General features: G+C 41.3%; 1 protein-coding gene across 1 annotated transcript in view; it reads right to left on the reverse strand.

Annotated features, from left to right (window-relative positions):
- The window catches only part of GALNT15 (polypeptide N-acetylgalactosaminyltransferase 15), a 31,808-nt gene that overhangs the window by 4,543 nt on the left and 6,343 nt on the right, over nucleotides 1-20,922 (reverse strand). The window contains exons 3-10 of the mRNA XM_042043287.1: nucleotides 19,686-19,852; nucleotides 18,773-18,977; nucleotides 8,978-9,145; nucleotides 8,255-8,372; nucleotides 7,301-7,495; nucleotides 2,414-2,545; nucleotides 1,274-1,375; nucleotides 273-413 (exon numbers count right to left, since the gene is read on the reverse strand). Of these exons, the coding sequence (XP_041899221.1) occupies nucleotides 273-413; nucleotides 1,274-1,375; nucleotides 2,414-2,545; nucleotides 7,301-7,495; nucleotides 8,255-8,372; nucleotides 8,978-9,145; nucleotides 18,773-18,977; nucleotides 19,686-19,852 (1,228 nt within the window). The remainder of the gene's footprint in view (nucleotides 1-272; nucleotides 414-1,273; nucleotides 1,376-2,413; nucleotides 2,546-7,300; nucleotides 7,496-8,254; nucleotides 8,373-8,977; nucleotides 9,146-18,772; nucleotides 18,978-19,685; nucleotides 19,853-20,922) is intronic.

Consider the following 20,922-nt stretch of genomic DNA (forward strand, 5'->3'; position numbering starts at 1 on the left):
ATTCTGATTCTATTCCTATAAGGCCAGCAAGACATAGGAATTCAGGTAGGATTTCTGTAGTTTGTATTTCTAAACTAAATGTATTTCACATTGACAGTGTAAATGGGCAACAGACATCCTAATTTTTCTGGGTGAAAAAGGTACAGAAGTGAAACATGCCCTTCAAATACCTCATCCCTTCCTCACACACAAATCCTGAAATCACAGTGATTCCACAATGATCCCACAGTCACCATCAGCTGCCTTTCCCCCATGGCAGAGCCACTACTGACCTCCTGGACATCCCAGTGCTGGTTGCTGCTGTCTGTCTCCTTCGTACAGTTTTGAGGGATAACCTTCCCATGTCTGACATCAAAGCAAAGCAGCGGAGCAGACCCAAGCCGGATTTCCTTCACGCTGTTATATTCGAAGTGCTGGAAAAGGGAGGGTTTGTTTGAAAAGTGACGGATGGACATCCCAGTTCATTTTTAAATGCTAATTCTAAAGACAATTTCCTGTACATGTTTGTTAAGATGCAACCCAAACATGAGTGACGGAGACCCAACAGCCTTGACCCTTCAAAGCAGTCCTCCCTGCTAGCTAATTCTGGCATAACTATTTACCTAAGAAAGGGCTTTGTGAACTATGATTATGTATAACGTAAACCCACCCTGTCATAAAATTTTCCAGTTAAATAAATATTTGAACAGAAGGGTGTTTCTCACAGTGTCTTCGCACACTGCAGTTTGAAATGTGCCTGCAGCTTATCCTGAGCTCAGAGTGAGCAGCAAAACTCGCTTGGGACTTGGAGTAAATATCTGCAGCCAGTCTGTATTGGTTTGGCTTCTCTTATTGCATGAATTTGCTAGACTAATGCTAGATTGGGAGTCTACATTAATTTACCTCCTGCCTTAGACTGCAGTTTAGGCATTAATCTTCAGATTGAGTCACTAATGGGGAAACTCATCCCCAATATTCTGGAACTGTTACATATTTTTTGCTCACAGGCTTTCTGTTCCCCAGACACTACCAAATATACTAAACAAATGAGCACTTAATGATGTCTTCTGGAGCAAAGTGTGGGTATCTGCCTCAGTGACAGGTGGGACACTGGCATTTTTCAAGTGGCACTCTGCTGTAGAAGAGTGGGCATCGTTGCCTTAGCACGTGCCTAATTTTGAACACACCAGTATTTCCACTAGTGTCAACCCAGCCACTCACATGTTGGAGTGCCTGTCTTCTGCATGGCTCCCTAGATCTGACACAGTGCCGATGTACTCAAAGTATGCATTACCTGGGTGAGGCTGTCACTGCAAGGGGAGAGTTCAATAGAGCCTTCTGCAGTGGCTCTTCCAGGTCTGTAATCTGCACAGAAGCCAACACCAGTACTGTAAAGCTGTAAGTAAAGGTTATACTGAAATAAATCACAATTGGATACAAACAAAATATCCTTCAGCTAACAGTTTTGTGATTGTATCCCTTTATGAGATATGATTTTGTTCATAAATCAGGCACTATATTTTTTCTTTCAGACTTGATCTTGCATATTGGTCTTGCAAACTGATGCGATATAAAAGGCAGAGTTTCACCAAGGGTCAGTGTTACCCATTGAGTTTTGTTTAAATTAGAGATCCACTTCTGGGTTTAACTATTATGATAATTAAAAGAAAGCGATCAAAATTTTTATGCTGGTGGAAAATTGCACTTCAACTGGACACTGTAGTCAGAAAAAACACAAGATATTCCAGAAGAAAAGAAACATGTGACAATTCCTGTGATCCACACTCAGTTCTTACACTTTCTTAAGTTACTTTGAAAATAAAGAGCAGATAAAATAGTAAAACGATACAGTAAAATCTGGCTACAGATAGCAGAGTGTGAATTAATTGGTAGACCTTGTTGCCTTGTTGGGGGAAACTCCCTTCCAGTAAGGCTGCTGGGAATAAATTCATATTTAATGAATTATAATTATCAACTCTGTGTTTAAAAAAACCTCCAGACATTAAGAATATTTTGTCCTGTACACAGTCAGCCAGGGAACTGCTGTTACTATCACTTCTGTCCTTGGGGAAGGGCAGGACTGAAGAAATGCTTTTTTCTCTTTGTGCACGTGGGTCAGCACAGAGATATCTCAGCTACTGTTGGTGTTGCCATCTGCATGAGGCAACACAGTTCTTTTCCTTTACTAATGGCACCTGAAGAACCTAAGGTTAGGATCCTCTGAGCTGTGACACTGAACTGAGTCAGACACTCTGGGTTCAGTTCCCGGCTGGTTTTCAACATTTATGTGAGAATTTGGGCCAGTTCTTTGTCTCTTTTTCTTTCTCCCCCCACCCTGGCTGCATTGCCTGTTTGGACCAAGTACTCAGGACATGGAAGTGACACTGAACAATGCAAAAAAAAAGATCATTCCTTATAGTGTGTTTTTTCTTACCTTGCCAGAGAATCTTGGTGTGTCTCCAAGTTGGGAGAGTTCAGGGTACACATTTGATACAAACCACTGGAAATTTCTACAGCCCAGTCTCTTCTGTAGCTGAAGGCGCTCGGTGCAGTCTGGCTTCTCTGCCTTTATGGGGAAAGGGAGAAAGCATAAGGGCAACAAGCTTACTAGTGTATTTGTGTTAGAGATGCTAGGAGTGGAAATGACTAAACAGGAATTATTTCTACCACCTTTTCTATCCTGAATATTATAATTATTGATATGTATCTCTTATGAGTATGCAAAGGCGGAGGTTCAGCTATAGCCTTCCTCAAAATTTGTGCTAAAACAGACAAAGTCTGGTATTATGACAGCAGTGTTTCGGAAGCAGCATACATTGTGAAAATAAGTATTTCCTCTAAAAATGATTATTATACTGCAAGATAAGTCAGTCTTTGTCGTATTTTTATTTTAAAAAGTCAGGACCAAGTTGGATACTTGTTGCACTGAATTTCAGTGGGATTGTATTAGATTGCCGTTTAGTACAGAATTTTTCCTGCTGATAAAAACTCAATTTCCTGGCCTTTAACAGCCCAGTTACTGTCAGTCCTCTATGATCAGAGGGAATACGTGATGACAGAATTTAGCCCAAAATATAGTCTATTACCTATTATCTATTATCTGACAGTTACTAAATCTAATGAACAAAGGTGTTTTACAGCTATAAATGCATAAAACTTTTCCTATGATTTCTCTGTTTTCTTGAATTATAAAGACACAATATCAACTTTCAACTTTCCTGGTAGCAACTCTGTTATGAAAAAAGATAAATGCCTTCAACCCTTGGTGCAGCTACAGGCATCTGCACTGCAAAGGACTGACAGTCTGAATATTTGAGGGTATTTAGCACTAATGATGACTAACAGGGTTCTCAACACCTCTAAGCACTTACGTGTCTAATTCTTCAGTTTCAAAACCACACAAAACACTTTTCTAAATCTCTCAGTGCCCAAATATTAAAAACATCTAACAACCCTTAAAACTCTCCTCTCTCTTGCCAGCAGTAGATCTCCCCCTTCATGTTTCTACTTTTTAAAAATGCAGTTTGGGATAGGATTCCAGGAAACTGGTCTGGATTTCTTCGTCAAAAATTAAGATTGGCAACATAAGCAGAGAATTGCCTGTAAATAACTTTTTCTCAGACCAGCTATTTCTCTATATCCATAAGAAAGAAAGAAAAGGACTTTGCAGCCTGGAAAACACTGACAAATGAAGGGCCTTGGAGATCAAAGGTTGACATATCAGTCTCTAAAGGCAGGGATCAATCATTCCATGTGGCACTGTTTGCCAGCCCTTGTAAACTCCACAGGCAAAGCTCAACAGTTGCAGTATGTTAAAGAGAACCTCAGACTTCAGTGTCAGTCTTAGATTCAATAACCATAACAACAAAGTTTAGCAATTCTGCACCACACAAACCTGTCCTCTAGAGGTTTTCCTGGAAAAGGGGAAGAGAGAATTAAAATGCTTCCCCAAAAAAGAGATGTTTCTCATGAGACTCTGCTTTGGCTGAAGAAGGCAATGGCAGTAAATCTCATTTTGTCACACTAGTTACAGTCTGCGTCTGATATCAAATAAATGGTGTAAATAATGTAAAGAAAGTCATTGTCCCTGTAAACCAACCTTAAAGGAAACTGCTTGTAAATTAAATATGCAAACCACCCAAGAAGAGGAGCAAAAGAGGTGGTGGATGAAGTAGAAGAGAGCTGGGAAGGGCCTCATTCATCTGTTTGATGCTCACACCATGGGCATCCTATGCAAGACGTGATTCAGACCATAAACCAAGAAGGGTATAAAGCCACCTAAATGGGGGTCACTCGTTGTTTTCTGCCATGAGCAGTGGTGGTGGGGACGGCTCACAGAGAATTCGATAGTGGCCCATAGGTGGCTCTGCTCACCCTCTCAGCGCCATAAATCCCCCCAGGGCCCTTTGCAGCTGAGTGGCAATAATGTCCTTGCTTGCTTGTGCCTTTTGAATAACATCCCGCTGCACTGACAGGCTGAAAACATCGGCTGTGAAAGAAAGGAACACACAGAAAGGGCCATTTATGTTACGGTATGCTGCACACAGAGATCATTAAATTGATCATTTGAGGGAGCATCATATTCAGAAGTACTGGAACTATTCTGGCTAGAATAAACTCAGGCAAAAGGTCATGCTGCTTATAGCTAGCAAATTGTATCATTGGTGACTGTACTTTTTAGTAGAGAAAATTGCTTCTGAGCTGACAAGGAAAACCTTCAGGGAATTATTAAATTATTTAAAAACCTCACTGCCCATTTTAAAAGGCTTGGTCTAGTGGCTATAACCCTTTGTGAGTCAATTGACAGGCTCCTGGCCAGTGGAGTTCAAACCTGTAACACAGACAAGCAGGTAGGATCTTTTAAAATTATGTGAAAATAGAGTAAAAAGGGAAACACAATAGTCTCAGACTCTACAATTAGCAGGCTGACTGGAGAGAGAGGCAGATCCACTCGTGGAACATAAGAAGGTCAGACTAGGTGACAAGAGAGAAGTCATACCAATATACAGCCCTCTTCCTCTCCCCACCATAATGCAGCTCCTGCTGGATTTGGCTTTCTTGGGTGATGGCCAGCCCTGAATGACTGAGGCGTGCAGGACTGAGGCATTACTGGAGCCAATGGTGCTCACCAGTGCGGATGAGCTCATTAAAGCCATCAGAACTGGTGGCAGCCGTAGCGATCGAGCCCTTGTTGAGTTTGTGATCTCAAGGAGTGTGAGCCTGGTGAGGAGCAAAGTCAAGACCCTGAACTTTGCAAGAGCAAACTTCCAGCTGTTTAAGGAGCTGGTGAAGGAGATCCCCTGGGAAACTGTCCTTAAGGGCAGATGTGCTGACCAGAGCTGGCAGCTCTTTAGAGCTACTTTTCTTACAGTGCAAGAACTCTCTATCCCAGTGTGTAGGAAATTGAGCAAGGCAGGCCAGAAACTGGCATGGCTGAGCAAGGATCTGCTCCTCAAACTGACGAGTAAGAAAGAAATGCACAGACAGTGAAAGCAGGGACAGGTGACCTGAGCAAAGTACAGGGATATGGTTCGAATGTGTAGGGATAGGGTCAGGAAAGCCAAGGCAAAGCTGGAACAGGACTTAGCAAGGGACATGAAGAATCACAAGAAGGGATTCTATAAGTACATAGCTCAGAAAAGAAAGGACAAGGAGAGTGTACCCCCACTCCCCACCAATGACCAAGAGTGAACTGGTGGTGACTGATATGGAGAAGGCTGAGGTACTCAATCAGTTGTATTCCTCAGTCTTTGCTGGCAGTCTGGCTCTCTGTTCTCTCAAGACCCTGATCCTCTGAGTGAGTGGGGAGGGGGAATGAAGTCACTCCCTCTATAAGGATCTTCCCTTACAGGAAGCTGGGGATCACATGATGAAACTGAATAGAAGTGAAGGCTTCAGGGAGAATTTAGAGCAGCCTTCCAGTAGATAAAGGGGGCCTATAAAAAGGAGTAGTGGTTTTAAACTGAAAGAGAGCGGGTCTAGATTAGTTATTAGGAAGAAATTCTTTACTCAGAGGGTGATAAGGCACTGGAACAGGTTGCCCAGAGAAGCTGTGGATGCCCCATCCCTGGAAGTGTTCCCAGTCTGGATGGGGTCCTGACAACCTGATCTACTGAATGGCATCCTTGACCATGGCAGGGGAGTTGGAATTAGATGATCTTTAAGGTCCCTTCCAACCCAAACCATTCCCTGATTCCGTGATTCTATGAAATGCAGGAGTAAATATGAATGAGAAACTTTGCAGAGCACCTACCCATGCTCTGCCTAAATGCTTTTAGTCAATCTTTTTCTCCTTAAAAGCACAGCATTGGTAAATGAACAGGAAGATGAATGATATACTTTCATTCAAAACTGCTCACAAGGTTGTCCACTGCTTTGTAGGAAGGATATGATTGCAAGAAAAGGTACTGGAGCCAGAGAATTCCTGAGAACTGCAGCAACATTATTAACAACATTAACTACACCAACAACATTCCCCACAGCTGCAAGACTCCCAATAAACAAACATCCACTGGTTTGTAATACAAGGAATATACAGTTCTTGACCACCCCTGTACTGTACAGTGGCTTAAAAAACAAGTGTGGCTGTTCTGTAGTTATTGGATTGTGTGTAACCTGCAGATGGTTCAAGTGTAGTTGCATGCCAGGACTATACCACACACCTGCCTGCAAGCCTGTCCTAGCTTACAGGTGGCTGGGAATCCAAATTCCTGGAGGAATGTCTGATCAGATGTCTGTGCAATGCTTCTAATGAAAACATAACTTGTAAATAGGGGTGTGTTGATATCTGACTTTCTCAGTTCAGTTACTTCTGGATATGTCAGTTCAGGAAAAAACCACACCTTTATTGTCACTAGACCACTCAGATATGTTCCCTTCCAGTAGGAGAGACACTACAATTTGCCACATGCCTGTGAATAATACTGAATACTCTCAGGAGCCATATGAGGAATTCCTTCAGTAACAAAAATGACGCTCTAGGAGGGTCCTTTGAGCACACAGTGCTGCAAGCTCCCACTTCAGATGCACCACAACCCTCTATGTACTATCAGTGAAGAAGCAAACCACAGATTGTTGGGGAAGCTGAAGAAGGAGTCATTTGGAGAAGAGGTTACACTCCACAAAGTTTGATAACTTCTGCACAAGGCTGAACTTAGGCGCAAGTTTCTCCCTCTCCTTCCTGATCTGACAGCTTTTTCATTGGAAGGTTTAATAAAAAGACTATCCCCTGCACCTGACTGCATAGAGACACCCCCATTCCTATTCCATTCCCTTCACCTATCTCAACACAAACCTCAGAAACCTCTACAGATGTCTTTACCTTGCTGATTAAGAAAGCCACTGTGTCATGCTTGTAGAAGTTCTCTTTAAATGAGCCCAGCCAGGTCTCTGCTATTCGGATTTTGTTCCTCACAATGGCCTCTTCATAGGAGAAAGCACGGGGGAAGTGATTTCGATAGACATGCCCCACTCGGGAGCATGGGATAATTTCTACAGAGCCACCACAGAGCCAGGTCTGAAACACAGGTGAAAGCACAAAAAGAGATTACCTTATTTAGATTACTTTTATCTGAAATGGAGAAGCTCCTTTACTCTAGACTCTGCCTCAGGAAATCCTGGAAAGAGCAGGAGCATTATTATATGCTTCTTCATACATTGCTCCCCACACTCACAGAGAAGATACTTGGCAGCCAGACCTCTGATTTGACCCAGTATGGCTATTTATATGCTTTTATGTTTTTCTTTGCACAAACAGTACAGAGTAGTGAACAGATCTGGGTGCACACCTTCTCTTGTCTGCAACATTAAAGACACTATGCCCTTTGTGCCTGCAATTTTCATTGGTTTTTAGTATCAGTTACTCTTTGTATTCAGGAAAAATCAATGCAGAGGATTTAATATAAATGATTTTCTATTAAAACTACAGGTTGGCAAAGAAATAAAGCTACTCTCCCTTTGGTGTATGTTAACATGCCAGAATAGAAGAGGCAGCTTTCAGAGGGTGCCAAAAGCAATGACTCAGGCCTCAGGCAGATAGTGATAGCCAGCAAAGCTTCCTTCTCCTGACATAATGCTCCTAACTCACAGCAGCTGCATGTTCTTGTATAGTCCTAACAGGCTGTGGAGCGTGGGGATAGATTTCTGCAGGGAAGGTTGTAGTCTCCATAACCCAACATGTTCTGTACTTTTTTTACAAATATCTTCTTGCCTTTCACTCAGGTTCCTTAACATTGCAATAGTTATCACAGCTTGATGTTTTAATTAAGATCCTTACCCTAATAGATAGTTCCAGGTTTTCTGCTCCCCACATGGTCATGTCAGAATCATAAGCTCCAGTATTTTGGAAGTAATGTCGATCCATGGCCACCACTGCACCAGCTACCGCAGGACTCCTGGGTAGCAAAGTTTGGAAGTGAACACCTTGAGTTTTGGATAAGGGTTTATGCAAAGCATGAAAATTCCACCATTTCCATATTAATTCCAAAATTATTGAATACTGCTCCATATATGCTTGGATTAATTGATTATCTAACCAAAATAAAGAACAACTGGAGCGTTATTCTAGGATTTGCTTGGGGAAGGGAGCTAAGAGCTGAATTATCAAATAAGACTCAGAACAGTGGGGAACATTGCACACACGTACCTCCAAAACAAGAGACAAAGAGATAATGATTAAGACATCGCTTTTAACTCTGTATGACCCGTCTTCTGCTTTCCCTACAAACCTCCACACCTTGTCTGGTTAGGTTGTACACTAGTTGTGTCGATGTGTGGAAAGTATTTGTCACATTGAAAGCATGACTCCAATCTAGTTAGAATGATTACTAAAGGCCAAAACAAACAGCACAAACAAAAAAGCTCCCTTCAGAATTATTAACTGAGCATGTGCAAGTAAACCACACCTCTCTCCTGTTAGCTGGAAGATGACCCAGGGTGACCCAAACTGTACAGTTTTGCTGCTGAGCTCAGCAAGGCACATTGTCTGATGGACTGTTACCTGATAGGGCTGATGGGAGACTGTCGTACCTTCTCTTCATGCTCTGGCACTGCTTCCCAATGAAAATCTAATTTCCAGTCAAAAACACCTCGATGCAGGCCCACAGAGTGATAGTATTGAAAAGTCTTCCAGTCTATGACATCTATGACAGGGGAAACGACACTGTTTCTGAAAAAGACAATACAATTTATTTCCAAAACCAAAGCATAAATTAAGTTCATTACTCTGTTAGTAAACATTAGCTCTCTTCTTTAACACTGTCAAGCACAAGCACTCCTCTAAATGCTGAGTGCCCTTAGTTTCTTTTTTAGAAGCTCAGGTGCTCAGCACATGGGAATACTGAGCATGCAGTGAGGAATTTACAGATCAATAATTTACTGATACCCTGTACCTTGAATTGTTATTTAAAGCTATCCAGGATTTTGTTCTGAGTTAACCATCAGAATTCTTACAAAGCTATTTCACATGGAGGCCCCAATCTCTGGTGCTACAGACTCTGCATGGATGCAAAGTTTATAGCAGAAGATGGTTTTGGTCTCACACACTTTACCATCCTTTGATTTTCCTGTAGATATTGCACACACTTAATGAGTTTGTCACTTCAGGCCAATGAAGAGTGCACGTATTCTTAGTTTGTTCTGATGGCTGCTTTGAAAAAACATTTATTATTGAGTTCATAAGCCAGTGTCTGTATTTTATTGCAACCTTAGAATGCTCTTGCAAATGCACTGTCAGAGTGTGGAATCTACCTTTAAGAGCAAGAACAGGGCCATTACATGGTAAGTGGCAATCCTTGAATTCATTTCTAACCTCAGTTAAATCTGGATTAGTCTGAGAAGAGGTACTAGACATTTCCCCATGGCAAAGAAGTCACAGTATTTCAGAGTGTACTTGCACATCATCTTGGAATTAACTGGTAGTTCAGAACAGTCTTCAGTGTTCCTTGTTTTCAGGTCGAAGATATATCACATTTGGAAATTTTCAGAGTATGAATGAAATGGTATGAAGGACTGCAGGGAAAAAGTGTTGAAGAATAATATTATCCATTTCTTCTCTGTTATGCTAAAAGGATAGTCTCTGGTCTCAGTGCAAAGACTTGTCTACAGACAAAAGTTCCTCTGGAGAAAAATCAATAATATTTAAGAGGGATTAAAGTACACTGGAAAAATTATTCTTGTTCTAGAGTAGGAATATCCATGTAGGAAATTATTCTGGTGTAGTTATTTCCCTAGGAAATAATTTCCTGTTAAAAAAGAGAGAAAAATGAAATGGTCAATTTGGGGGAAAAATGTAGATGTTTTTATCTCCTCTTTTAAGACATATATGTTGGTCAGAAATCACAAGGAGATAAATTCATTTGAAACATAATACTGTCAGTGAAGAAAGGACATCTCAGAAGTCTCCAGTGCAGTGAGACATTTGTACTTTTCCACGGCAGAGGCCAGAACCAGCTGAGGAAGATGGTAGCTCTGAGTGATGTTAATGTAATCTTGACATATCTTCTCTGCCTCTACAATCACTAGAATAATGTTTTTTCAGTATCAGAGTGGGGGGAAACTCCCAACTTTGTTTTTTCACAGTTGACATTTCCTGTAGAGGATTTTAGAAGCCCATGGAGAAACAGACTACTGCTTGCCAGTGATTAGTACAAAGATGAACCATGCAGAGGATTGCTTTAAAATGACTCAGTTTTGTTTCCTAATAAGAGCAGATTGTCCTATGATGAGCTTAAGCCAGGAAGATTTAAAATAGAAAAGTGATTTTATTTCTCTGCGCAGGTGTAAAACCATCCTTTATAATATGCAGTAATAGGCACTCTTAGAAACAAGCATCTGGTTTATAAACAGGTGAGAAAATTTTATGGTCACATGCAGTATTTGTAGGCACATACGTTAAGGCAGTGAGTTCCTGGCATCCTGTCACAGGACTCAAGAAGAAAGGGAAAGAAGTGATACTAAAAATAATACAGCTGATATCCTTCCCTGATTCTCCTAATGATGTCCCTGTGATACAGTTTTGTACCCATGACAGGAGAAACAACCCAGCTCTCAAGCCAGCAGGGGCCTTTCTAATGAAAGCTTTACTCAGTAATGTCATAGGTTAGCAAGCATAGTCCCGGAAGGGATATCCTTGCTAAGGGGTGCTTACAGTTTCCTCTGGGAACTGATAGAACCTATCAGCTGGCCAGTTTGAATATGGACAATTCTCTAAGCCACTTAAAGTTGTGACCACCTCTGTGATGCACACTTAAGAATAGACCAACACCCCACAGCTCTCTCTCGTTTCCGGCGCTGGGACAGGTGGCTGCAGGCCCCGTGTGGGGGCCAGCGGGCCCGGCCAGGCCCTGCTTGGGCCAGTCTGGGCCGGGCCACGGCCATCCTGGAGCCATGGACCTGTTCCAGCCGTGGAACCCCCCCCCACTGCCTTGCCGTGGGCAGCCGGAGCGGCTCGGCTCTCCCCCCTCTCCACTTCGATAAGAAAAATTCAACATTCCAGCTGCAAAGCTGCAAGGCCGAGGTGAGATTAACCCTTTTTAGTGCTGTGAAGAGCTGAAAACCTGAGGGAAGAGACAGAGGAGATGCTTAAAGCTGAAATTCTGTTGTGAAGCTATGATATATCAGAGTATCCTGTTGTAATTTCATGAAGATATGGGGGGTGGAGTGTTCAGCTCGTAAGCAAAAGCACCTGCGCCGAGATAGGCAGATGCTGACGCAGCTGTAATTTCATGAGAAGTTTGGACAGGGAGAGATGGACCAGATGAGGACTTTTGCTCCAAACGGGAAAGGAGAAAACCTCAGTCCCTAGAGATGAACCTGATGAGGACTTTTGCTCCAAATGGCAAAGGAGAAAACCTCAGTTCCTAGAGATGCTCCCAGAGATAGTCCTAACAATGAAGATGAGGAAGACCCTTTGCTTCCAGGGAAGGAGAAGGGCCTCTGGTTTTGTTTCTGAACGGCTCAACCTTAAAATTGTACCCCAAAAAACTTCAAGAGTGGACCCTCGAACGCGGGAAAACCAATTGCTATCTGTGTGTGACCTTGAACAAGCTGCAAGTCGGGGGAAGGGACTCACACGCAGGCAGAGAGACTCCTCTTCCTAAATGGACTGAACAATATTTGGAAGTGGGCGGCTGTCTCGTTGTGATAATGTTTTCATAGCATGAGCAAGAAGAGACTTCTCTTTCTAAATGGACTGAACAAGGTTATTATGGCAGTGGTAAACAGACTGAACATCTTAAGGGTTGTCTTTTCACATTGTCAGTGGGAGAAGGGAGGAAGGTGGGGGGAGGAGGAGGAGAGTTCTGAAGGTGGTATAATTTTTTTTTCCTTCTTCTTTTAGGTCTGTTAATAAACTTCTTTATATTCTTTCAAGTTTGGTGCCTGCTCTGCATTTCTCCTAATTCTTATCTCACAGAAGATAAACAGTAATGAGTATTTTAGACCAAACCACTACAACTAACAGCCTGCAAAGGAAACTACCTGCTTCTAAAAGTTACTAAGGGTAGTGTCCTGCTGGACTTACACAAACAGGCATTTCTTTTCTTTGATATGCTGGGAAAAATCCATCTAACAAGTTAAATGGATTTTGAATGACTAAACTTCAAAAATGAAAAGTTACTGTAACAGTAATTTCTAGAACCTGCTGCATTCTCCAGTGTATGAGTATCTGACAAGTGCCTGCTTGGGAGTGTGGATGCAGTTGCATAGTTCCCACCTCAGTTTGCTGCTGTTTGCTGAAACCCATACTACTGGTTCATCCATTCTCATTCAGACAGCACTGAGGACTTAATGACTGCAGGGTAGTTTATTTTACGACTTCAGAGTCAAGAGGGAAGTATCAGGAGGGCATATCTGAGCAGAAGCCAGAAGCAATGTAGACTAAACCACTGAAAAGACCTTGACCATGCAGATTAGACCACTTGAATTGATCCTGGATAGTTCAGACAGAGACAGTGCAAATACAGACACACACAGATATATTCTGGATCAGATGATCCAAACATTTCAGACTCTCCTACATTTTCACATCATTGCAGCCATTTAAAACCTGTCTTTTTTTTTTGGAATCCACCTGAAATTTGTTGCTGCTATAAGACTCCAAACTCCAACGGTCCTTCTGGCATCAGTGCAATTGCTCACAAGAATAGGCACCACAGTAGTAGTTCTAGTGTTTGGGCATTGATTCTTCAAGATTCCAATTCAAGAAATATACCAGTAAGGACATAATGGATTCTGATAGCTTGGACACCAAGGAATTATCCAGACTATCTGCAAATCATGACATAGAAAATCACAGTGCTTAAGACAGCTGAAAATAATTCGCATGGTAGGTCACATTCTATCCTGGCTAAATTCAACCATAAACCAGAACAAACTAAAATCTGATCTCCTTCCCCACAAAATTATACAGCAAAACCTGATAACTGTGTTTTAGAGCTAGTTACCCAGTAGCTTTTTCAGAATGCCAAGATTAACAGTTTTCAAGAGTATGTCTGTAAGAGTAATACTAGACCTTCACCTAGTGTAAGTGTAGTATAGTCACAATGTAGCTCTGCTGAAACCAATAGAAACACACCTTCTTAAAACTAGGTATTGGGAGTGTCTTTCTGATCTGAAATAGAGGAATTTAGTAACTTGATGCTGTATGAAAATTGGTCAATATTCAATTTTAATCCTAATCAAGTATTGCTTTACCCATGTTTTGGTTAGTATGATTTAAAAAACTAAAATAGCTGTTTTCTGCATATTTAGTGATGGTTTGATATTAGCATGGTTCTAAATGCAAATTTGCAGTAGATGGTAATTGGAAGATGTTCTTAGCTATTCTTGTTTTTAACTGGGTAACTGGCAGGCAGCAGCTTCTCGGCACTTTGAAATGAAACACACACAGACAAACTACTTCTAATTTTACTCTGTGGAGTCTGAGGAAAGGGAGAAACAGGAAATTCAAATACAACTAGCAGCAAGGCTTTGAACTGTTTGACTAATCTGTAAATATTTCAAATGTTTGGAACTCACTCAAACTACAAAAGGTCACAATTCCATGAACAAGAGCAACCCAAACAAGAACGATTTCCTGGTTTGGGATTTCTTGACCAAATACAATTGCAAATGAAATGTCTTCCCATGACCCATTACAGTCAGCATGGACATTATGTTCTTTTCTAATTTTAAACTAAGTAACATGGGGAGAGGAAGATTTAATTAATGTATCTGTTTTGAAGTTTTGGATACACTTTTTTTGTAAGTGCTTCTGTATTGATTTATACTTTCTTTTGCTGGGAAGGGAACAGATTTTAACCAGTTTAAACCCTCCTTTAAATAAGGAGGAAAAAAGCCAAACCAAAACCCCAAACATTAAAATTATGTATATTCCTCAACCTATTTCAGGGTGCATCACAGCTTGCAAAAATTAAGTAGCTAAGAAATCCAGGCAGTACAGGTTCTCTGTTTCTGCACACGGTCAAAACTTCAGTGAGTAACTGAGGACCCAAGCTGGTTCCACAAGATGCTGCATTTCCACTGAGAGCACCTTGCTGGCTAACTGAAGTCTTAGAAATACAGGCCACTTGAAATTAGATAGGGTTAATAAGAAGATAAAATGCAGCGACAGGGAATGGCAAAGCTAAGTTATAAAGGATTACTTAAATGCTGCCTTACAGACCAACTCCAGACTAACTTAGGGCATAGAAATAGTTTACTTGAATGGATGGACTATTCATATGCTAAGCACTAAGCAAATCTCTGCAAAGCAGAGTGCTAATGGAATGCTTTGGGAATGCTTTATTAAAAAAATTTTTTTTTGAACCTGCCTTTTTTGCTAAAATATTAAAATTTGTATGTAGAGCAGCAAAATCTGTAGAGGTAACCAACACCTTTTAATCCTGGACACACAGGGCACTGAGCCATGAATTATGCCTAAATCTTCATTGCTCCTGTGTTTAGCAGTAATATTTGCCTTTGGCTTTAGACTCTCATCTTTATTTTCTTTAGCTCAACTTTTTTAAAATAGGTCACCTTCTGATCCTGATCAACTGTGAAAGATTGTAAAGAGATGGCTTATCTTCCCATAACCTACCATTAAATGCAGAACATTTACTGAATTTGAAATGAGTGTTATTGACAAATGGGGGATATAAAAGGATTGAGCAAACACAGAAATCCCAGGAAGCAGGCTGTTACATGTGAAACGTATGGAAGGCTTTCAAAACAGGGAGAGCAGCCTGGAATTGCACGTGGGCTCTGAATGGATAACATCATGCTTTCTCAAGCCTGTGAGAAGCTAGAAAACAGATGGCTTATGTATTTGGTAGCTCAAAAAGCTGGGATATGGGCCACTGAAAAGTGGGGAATCAGAATAAAAGAGATGAAGAAGCTGCTCATCTTTAGTGCAAAATATTTCCCTTCTCTCTTGGGTATTACCATAAAATCAGAACCACACAGAAAAATTTCTGGACAGCAGAACTCTTTCTATACCTGTATCTACAAGCAGAGGCTTCCATTTGTTCCTGATGGGAGCACACAGATGATGAAACACCTTTCCACTGCTATGCTAATTTCTTATTCTGTTTATCAGCATTTTCATTAAAGATGAGTGACCTTAAATCACAGGGCTAAGTAGAGACACTTTGAATTTTAGAAACCAGAGAATCTTTTTTAGATAATATCACAGGCTTCTGTTTCCTAATCTAATATTTGAACTGTGGTATAGGGAGTGCTCCAGCACAGAGGGAAACAGCCCTTGCAATAAGGAGCAGGGGGAAGGTCCTAAGGGCCAGCTACCCCTTTACAAACCACCCCTCTGTCCATAGTTATGGTGCCCAGGCCTCTTCTAGAGGTGAAATTCCTTGTCAAGGATATAATCAAGGTTCATTTTGCTTTCATGCAGTATTTTCAGGAAATATGTTTTGGATTTTTTTGTTTTAATCACCCTGCTTCAGCACAGTGACCACTGTTTTTAGATCAAAGGAGTCACATTTTTTAAGGCTTCATGGCACAGTTCGTTATATGCCCCCTCTGCCTTTCACTGCCTTTGGACAGAATACAAAATAGCAGCTCTGCACTCTCCTGGAAACGGCAAACCCTTCCAAAGATGACCATAATAATGGCAGAGCTGCATTGTTATCCACCATGCTACTCACCTGGAATTGGCCTGGAACACAAACAGGTGTCAAATGAAATGATCTGTGGGGCATCTCAAGTAGTTTGCTAATATTGTCCAGGTACCTACGGTATTCATCCTTGAATAATCAAAATGTCAAGGAATGCTTTAGAAACCACTGAACCATTCTCTAGGCAACATACTAAGCTGATGCACTGCTTTGTTAGGCATGGTTCACAGAACTAGTCCCAATCAAGGTGCTCAAAAGTGCATATCCAATGATTTTAGAATGACTTAATACTTTTTTTCAGAAAAATAAATTTGATTGGTTTAGTGAATAAAGCCATCATGTCGGGAGATGAAATGTCATTACCTAGAACAAGTCAAATATCTGCCAAGTATTTTTGTATAAGTACTTTTATACCTGTAAAACTGGGATAATTTTTCTTGTATTTATCCTACAGTCTACTAAAAACTGGGAGTGTCTCTCTTGTTGTATGTCCAACTCACAGTGAGATCTCAGTCTGAGCAAGGATTTCTCAGCATCACTGAAAAACAGGTCACAATAATAGTGACACACTCTGATCAGGAGTCTAGAAAATTAGGCTTAATCACAAATTTCAAAGTTAAAACCAGTCTCCAGCTTCCTTAAGCCCCTGCAAATGTTTGAGCTTTGCAAGGCTGCATTTGTCCTTGCCAGCAAACAACTCACTCACTCCAGGTGATAAAGTGATTTCCCATCCTGTCTCTTCAACAAAAGTGCATAAGTTACAGCTTGATTGGTACACTAAAAAGAGGAAAGATGATATTTCACCAGTCACTCTCAGCTTCTTTTCTCTGTGCTTTCCTCACTTGGGTAGTATTAGGGAGTGCACACGATTCAATTTAACAGCTCTTCAACTGCTAAATGAAGCCAAGTTGACTATGCTAATGCTTTACATTTCCATGGTGATCTCCAGGCAAGCATTACAAGCAATTTATGAAAAATCATGAATTAACTTCCTTATCAGGTCAGTGTTATTGTCACCATTCTTCAGCTGCAGAAAGAGGGACAGTAAGAGAAGGTGATCGCCAGGTGCCTTAGACTTTTTCTTCCCTATAGCAATGGAGGATGGCACAGGTTCTCCTCATTAGCAGTGGCAAAGCTTCCAGGGTCAGACACAGTGACTGATACAGCATACAAAAAGAGATGGCTTAGCCTATACTATTATCCAATCAGCTTTCCACCTTTGCTTCATTAATCCAATTAGACATTAGTTAATTCACTGTTAAATTCTGCTATCCTGGAGGAATGAATGAGCATATGGGCCCTAAAGGGGAAGAGAATTCCTTTCTCACCCCTGGTGACAGCGTTACAGAATCTCTGAATGATAGCAGACTGGGAAGCTTTGCATTCCCTCAGCAGGGATCATTTTTGGCAGTGAGTTTTTGACACTTGTGAAGTGGTGGGGGTCCTAACTTCTCTTTTGCTGTTGTAATTCTCCCTTCACTATAGCTCTCCTCTGAGACTTTTTGTAGCTCTTTTAATTTCAGCAATTTCAACACACTTGAATAAGGACTGGCCAATTGATACACACAGTAGTTTTGCTTGAACATCAAAAACAAGACTATAGTTCAAGGCAGAAGAATCATGAAGTATATTCATACTAAACCATCTAACTAGTCAGCAAACAAAAACCAATCTGCTTTTCCAAGGAGGACCTTTTTGAAAAGAATAGTCCTGACATTTTAGGGCAGCATTACTCTTGCTTTTAGTATTCTTAATGTTTTCATTCAAATGATGTAATAATTTCTAAAAGGTCACATTAATTCTCTTATAAGCAAACATAATAAGCCATAAAAGCAGCTTCTTCCAGTGCCTGGGAACAGCCTTTGAAGGTGTTCAGTGTGACTATTTAACAGTCTAGTAAGAGTTTAAAGATTTTTTTTTTTTATTTTACCCACTCTAGCAATTAATTTTTTCCCAAGTGACAAGTTAATGTACAAATTTTTCTTTCAGAAAAGTCCCTTTAATAAAAGATTTACTGACATGTAAGCCTAGAAACATTTAAAACATAGTGGTTTTAATCTCTTCAAAGGACTGCATAGATGAGCTCAGCTGTACATTAGAGAGCAGGCCCAAGAACCACCCTAAATATGAAATACTCAGAAATATGAATCTCTACCTTACTCTGTCACTTTGCGGTCAGTGAAAGTACCTGTGATTAGCTGGAACTGTCTAGGCTGCCCAGGAAGTCTGGGCTTTTTCTGTGGAGTATAAATGGTGGCCAAAAGGTAATGTTGGTACACAGCCAAACTGGTTTGGGAGGACAAAGCCTTTTATTCTTGGCTTCATCACTGAGACGGCTAAAAAGTAAAAACAATGGAGCCTTGCAGCAGTTTTCTCTGGTGGATGTTTGCTGATTTACAAACAAGTTGAGACTGAAACCTTTTTAATTCAGACCACCAGGAAGACTTCTTAAAGATATAACTGGAAACAAATTTTGAAATTTACACTGGGTATAAAGTGAGCATTATCAGCTGTGAGACCTATCCTGCTTCCCACATATGAGAGTGATGCATATCGTGACAAGGTAGAAAATAAAATGAATGTGACCAGAAGCAAGAAGGTAACCAAGGAAGGATTAAAAAACTACCCAACACTTTCCAAGTACACCCCTTTCAGCTGAAATTAGCACATCCAGGGATATTTACCGCTTGCTGGAGAGCCTGGCCAGGAGGGGTTCCAGCCAGCCCTTCTGACACTCGCAGTGCGAATCCATGAAGATAAGCACATCACCGGTGGCCCGTGCAGCTCCTAGCATCCGACCTCGGATGACTCCAAGCCTCTTGTTGCTTCGGATGAGCTTCACACCATCCAGCTTAGAGATGTATTCACTCAGAGCTGACTTCAGGGGCCCTGTCAGAAACAGAACAGTCACTGAAATGTTTTAGTTTTGATTCAAGCTGTTACAGAAAAGAAACAGGTAGTAGGAGATGCTACTTCTTGCTGGTAAAATGTTTCAGGGGCATTTGTTTTAAATGGCCAGCTAAGCCACATTCCAAATATTTCTACAGCAGCATAATGTCAAAGAGAAGTAGAGACTAATGGAAACTGAAATTCACAAGGTATGAAGCTATTCCTGTGGGAATCTTAATAGCCTCCTCTCCTGTTTTCAGCAAAAGGTGGATGCTCTCATCATCTCATAAAATACACAGATCAGAGTGAGATACTACAGGTGTTTGGCTTTCCCAAGCACTTTGGATTACTTTAGCAATGTGGACTTTTCCACTCTATACTTCAGCCAAAAAAGTCTGGAAATTATGACAGCAGATCTGGTCCAGTGGGAATCCTAAGATTTGCACACTCTGATCTTATTTTAAAGTAAGAAAGTTCAGAGTGGTTGTAAATGATGGGGGGGAAAATGAAACATATTTCAAAGTTGAAAGGCTACGCTGAATTCTAGGAATGGAGAGTGACACCTGGTAGCCAGCTCCAGGCTCTGCTTAGCTCGCTTCCTGAGACTCCTCTTTGCCTTCTACTCTCCTCACACACTTCCGGAAGGAGGACAGTTTCTTCCCTGAAGTTTTAGAAAAAAGAATTCACATACAGAGAAATGGGAGCTACCTTGCTGGCTGAGATCGTCGACTAGGATGATATCCTTGAGGAAGGCCTTTGGGGCTGTATCCATAATGCTGTGCACAGTTCTCAGCAGAGTAGACCAGGCTTCATCATGGAAACAGATGATGACACTAGCAGTAGGCAGACTGGAGTCATATTTTTGCTGTAGGCACCTGTGTGGGACCAAATGAGGAAGACACTGGAAACATTGGTACAAATGGCTACTTTTTCCTCAGAGCAAAGTTGCGAGCAACACCTAAACCTTCAGGGGTGGAAAGCACTTTAGGACCTCAACTCACTTCTAAGAAAAGGAAGTACCAAGGTGTCCAAAACTGGAATACGAAGTGAAAATATGGGACTGGCACTATCAAAACTAAAATACAAAAAAAGGAAAGTGTTTCTGTGTTCTGGGATAGTTTCTTTTCTGCTCTGTCTGCCTCAAAAAACGGAGCTCAAACAGAAATGGTCCAGAACGCAAAGAAAACCTAAAGATAATTAGAGCAGAGTGAGGGATAAAGCAGGTCAGTCAGCCTTCACCAATGTCCACATTTTCTCAAGTAAGAGAGAAAAGGGCAAACAAATGCAGTACCATTAAGACTAACAAATAAAATAACTCATCTGCACAACAGATCAGTATACCTGTGGATTACCTGACCAAGATCCTAGTGAATGAAGCCAGCATCTCAACCCTACATGGCAAAGACATGGATCCTTACATGGGCCATGGATACGAATATAGATATATTTAAGAAAGAAAATGTATTTTCACTATAAAGTTTGTACAGGTTGCTTTTCCAATGAAAACGAATCACTGCTAAATGAGGCTCCCAACTGGGAGTCAGCGTGCAATCGAAACAGCAGAGCAGTCTGGAAGTGGGTGGTGTGGTGCAATGGTCAATCCAGTTGGGGAGCTTGTTCCATCGTTGTTTCTCATTGTTTTGGGCTTGGGAAACACCGGCTGCAGGGAGAGTCTGCCATCTTTTCTTTGTCTCAGGAGGCCATGTGGCACTGGGTAAGGAGAGTGCCCATCATCTTGTCTTTGTCTCAGGAATAACTGTGTATCACTGCCAAGCCACAGGAACATCCACCATCTTGTCTTTGCCTCGGGAATAACCAAGTGTCACTAATGAGTCACAAGAACGTCCCCCTGCCATCTTGTCTTTGCCTCAGGAGTAACCACTGTCATTGCTGAGTCCCAGGAACATCCCTCTGCCATCTTGTCTTTGCCTCAGATATAACCACT

This window comes from Corvus kubaryi, unplaced genomic scaffold (genome assembly GCF_017639235.1).
Source record: "Corvus kubaryi isolate FWS band 111438036 unplaced genomic scaffold, C.kubaryi_AGA036_p1.0 37398, whole genome shotgun sequence".
NCBI classification, from domain to species: domain Eukaryota; kingdom Metazoa; phylum Chordata; class Aves; order Passeriformes; family Corvidae; genus Corvus; species Corvus kubaryi.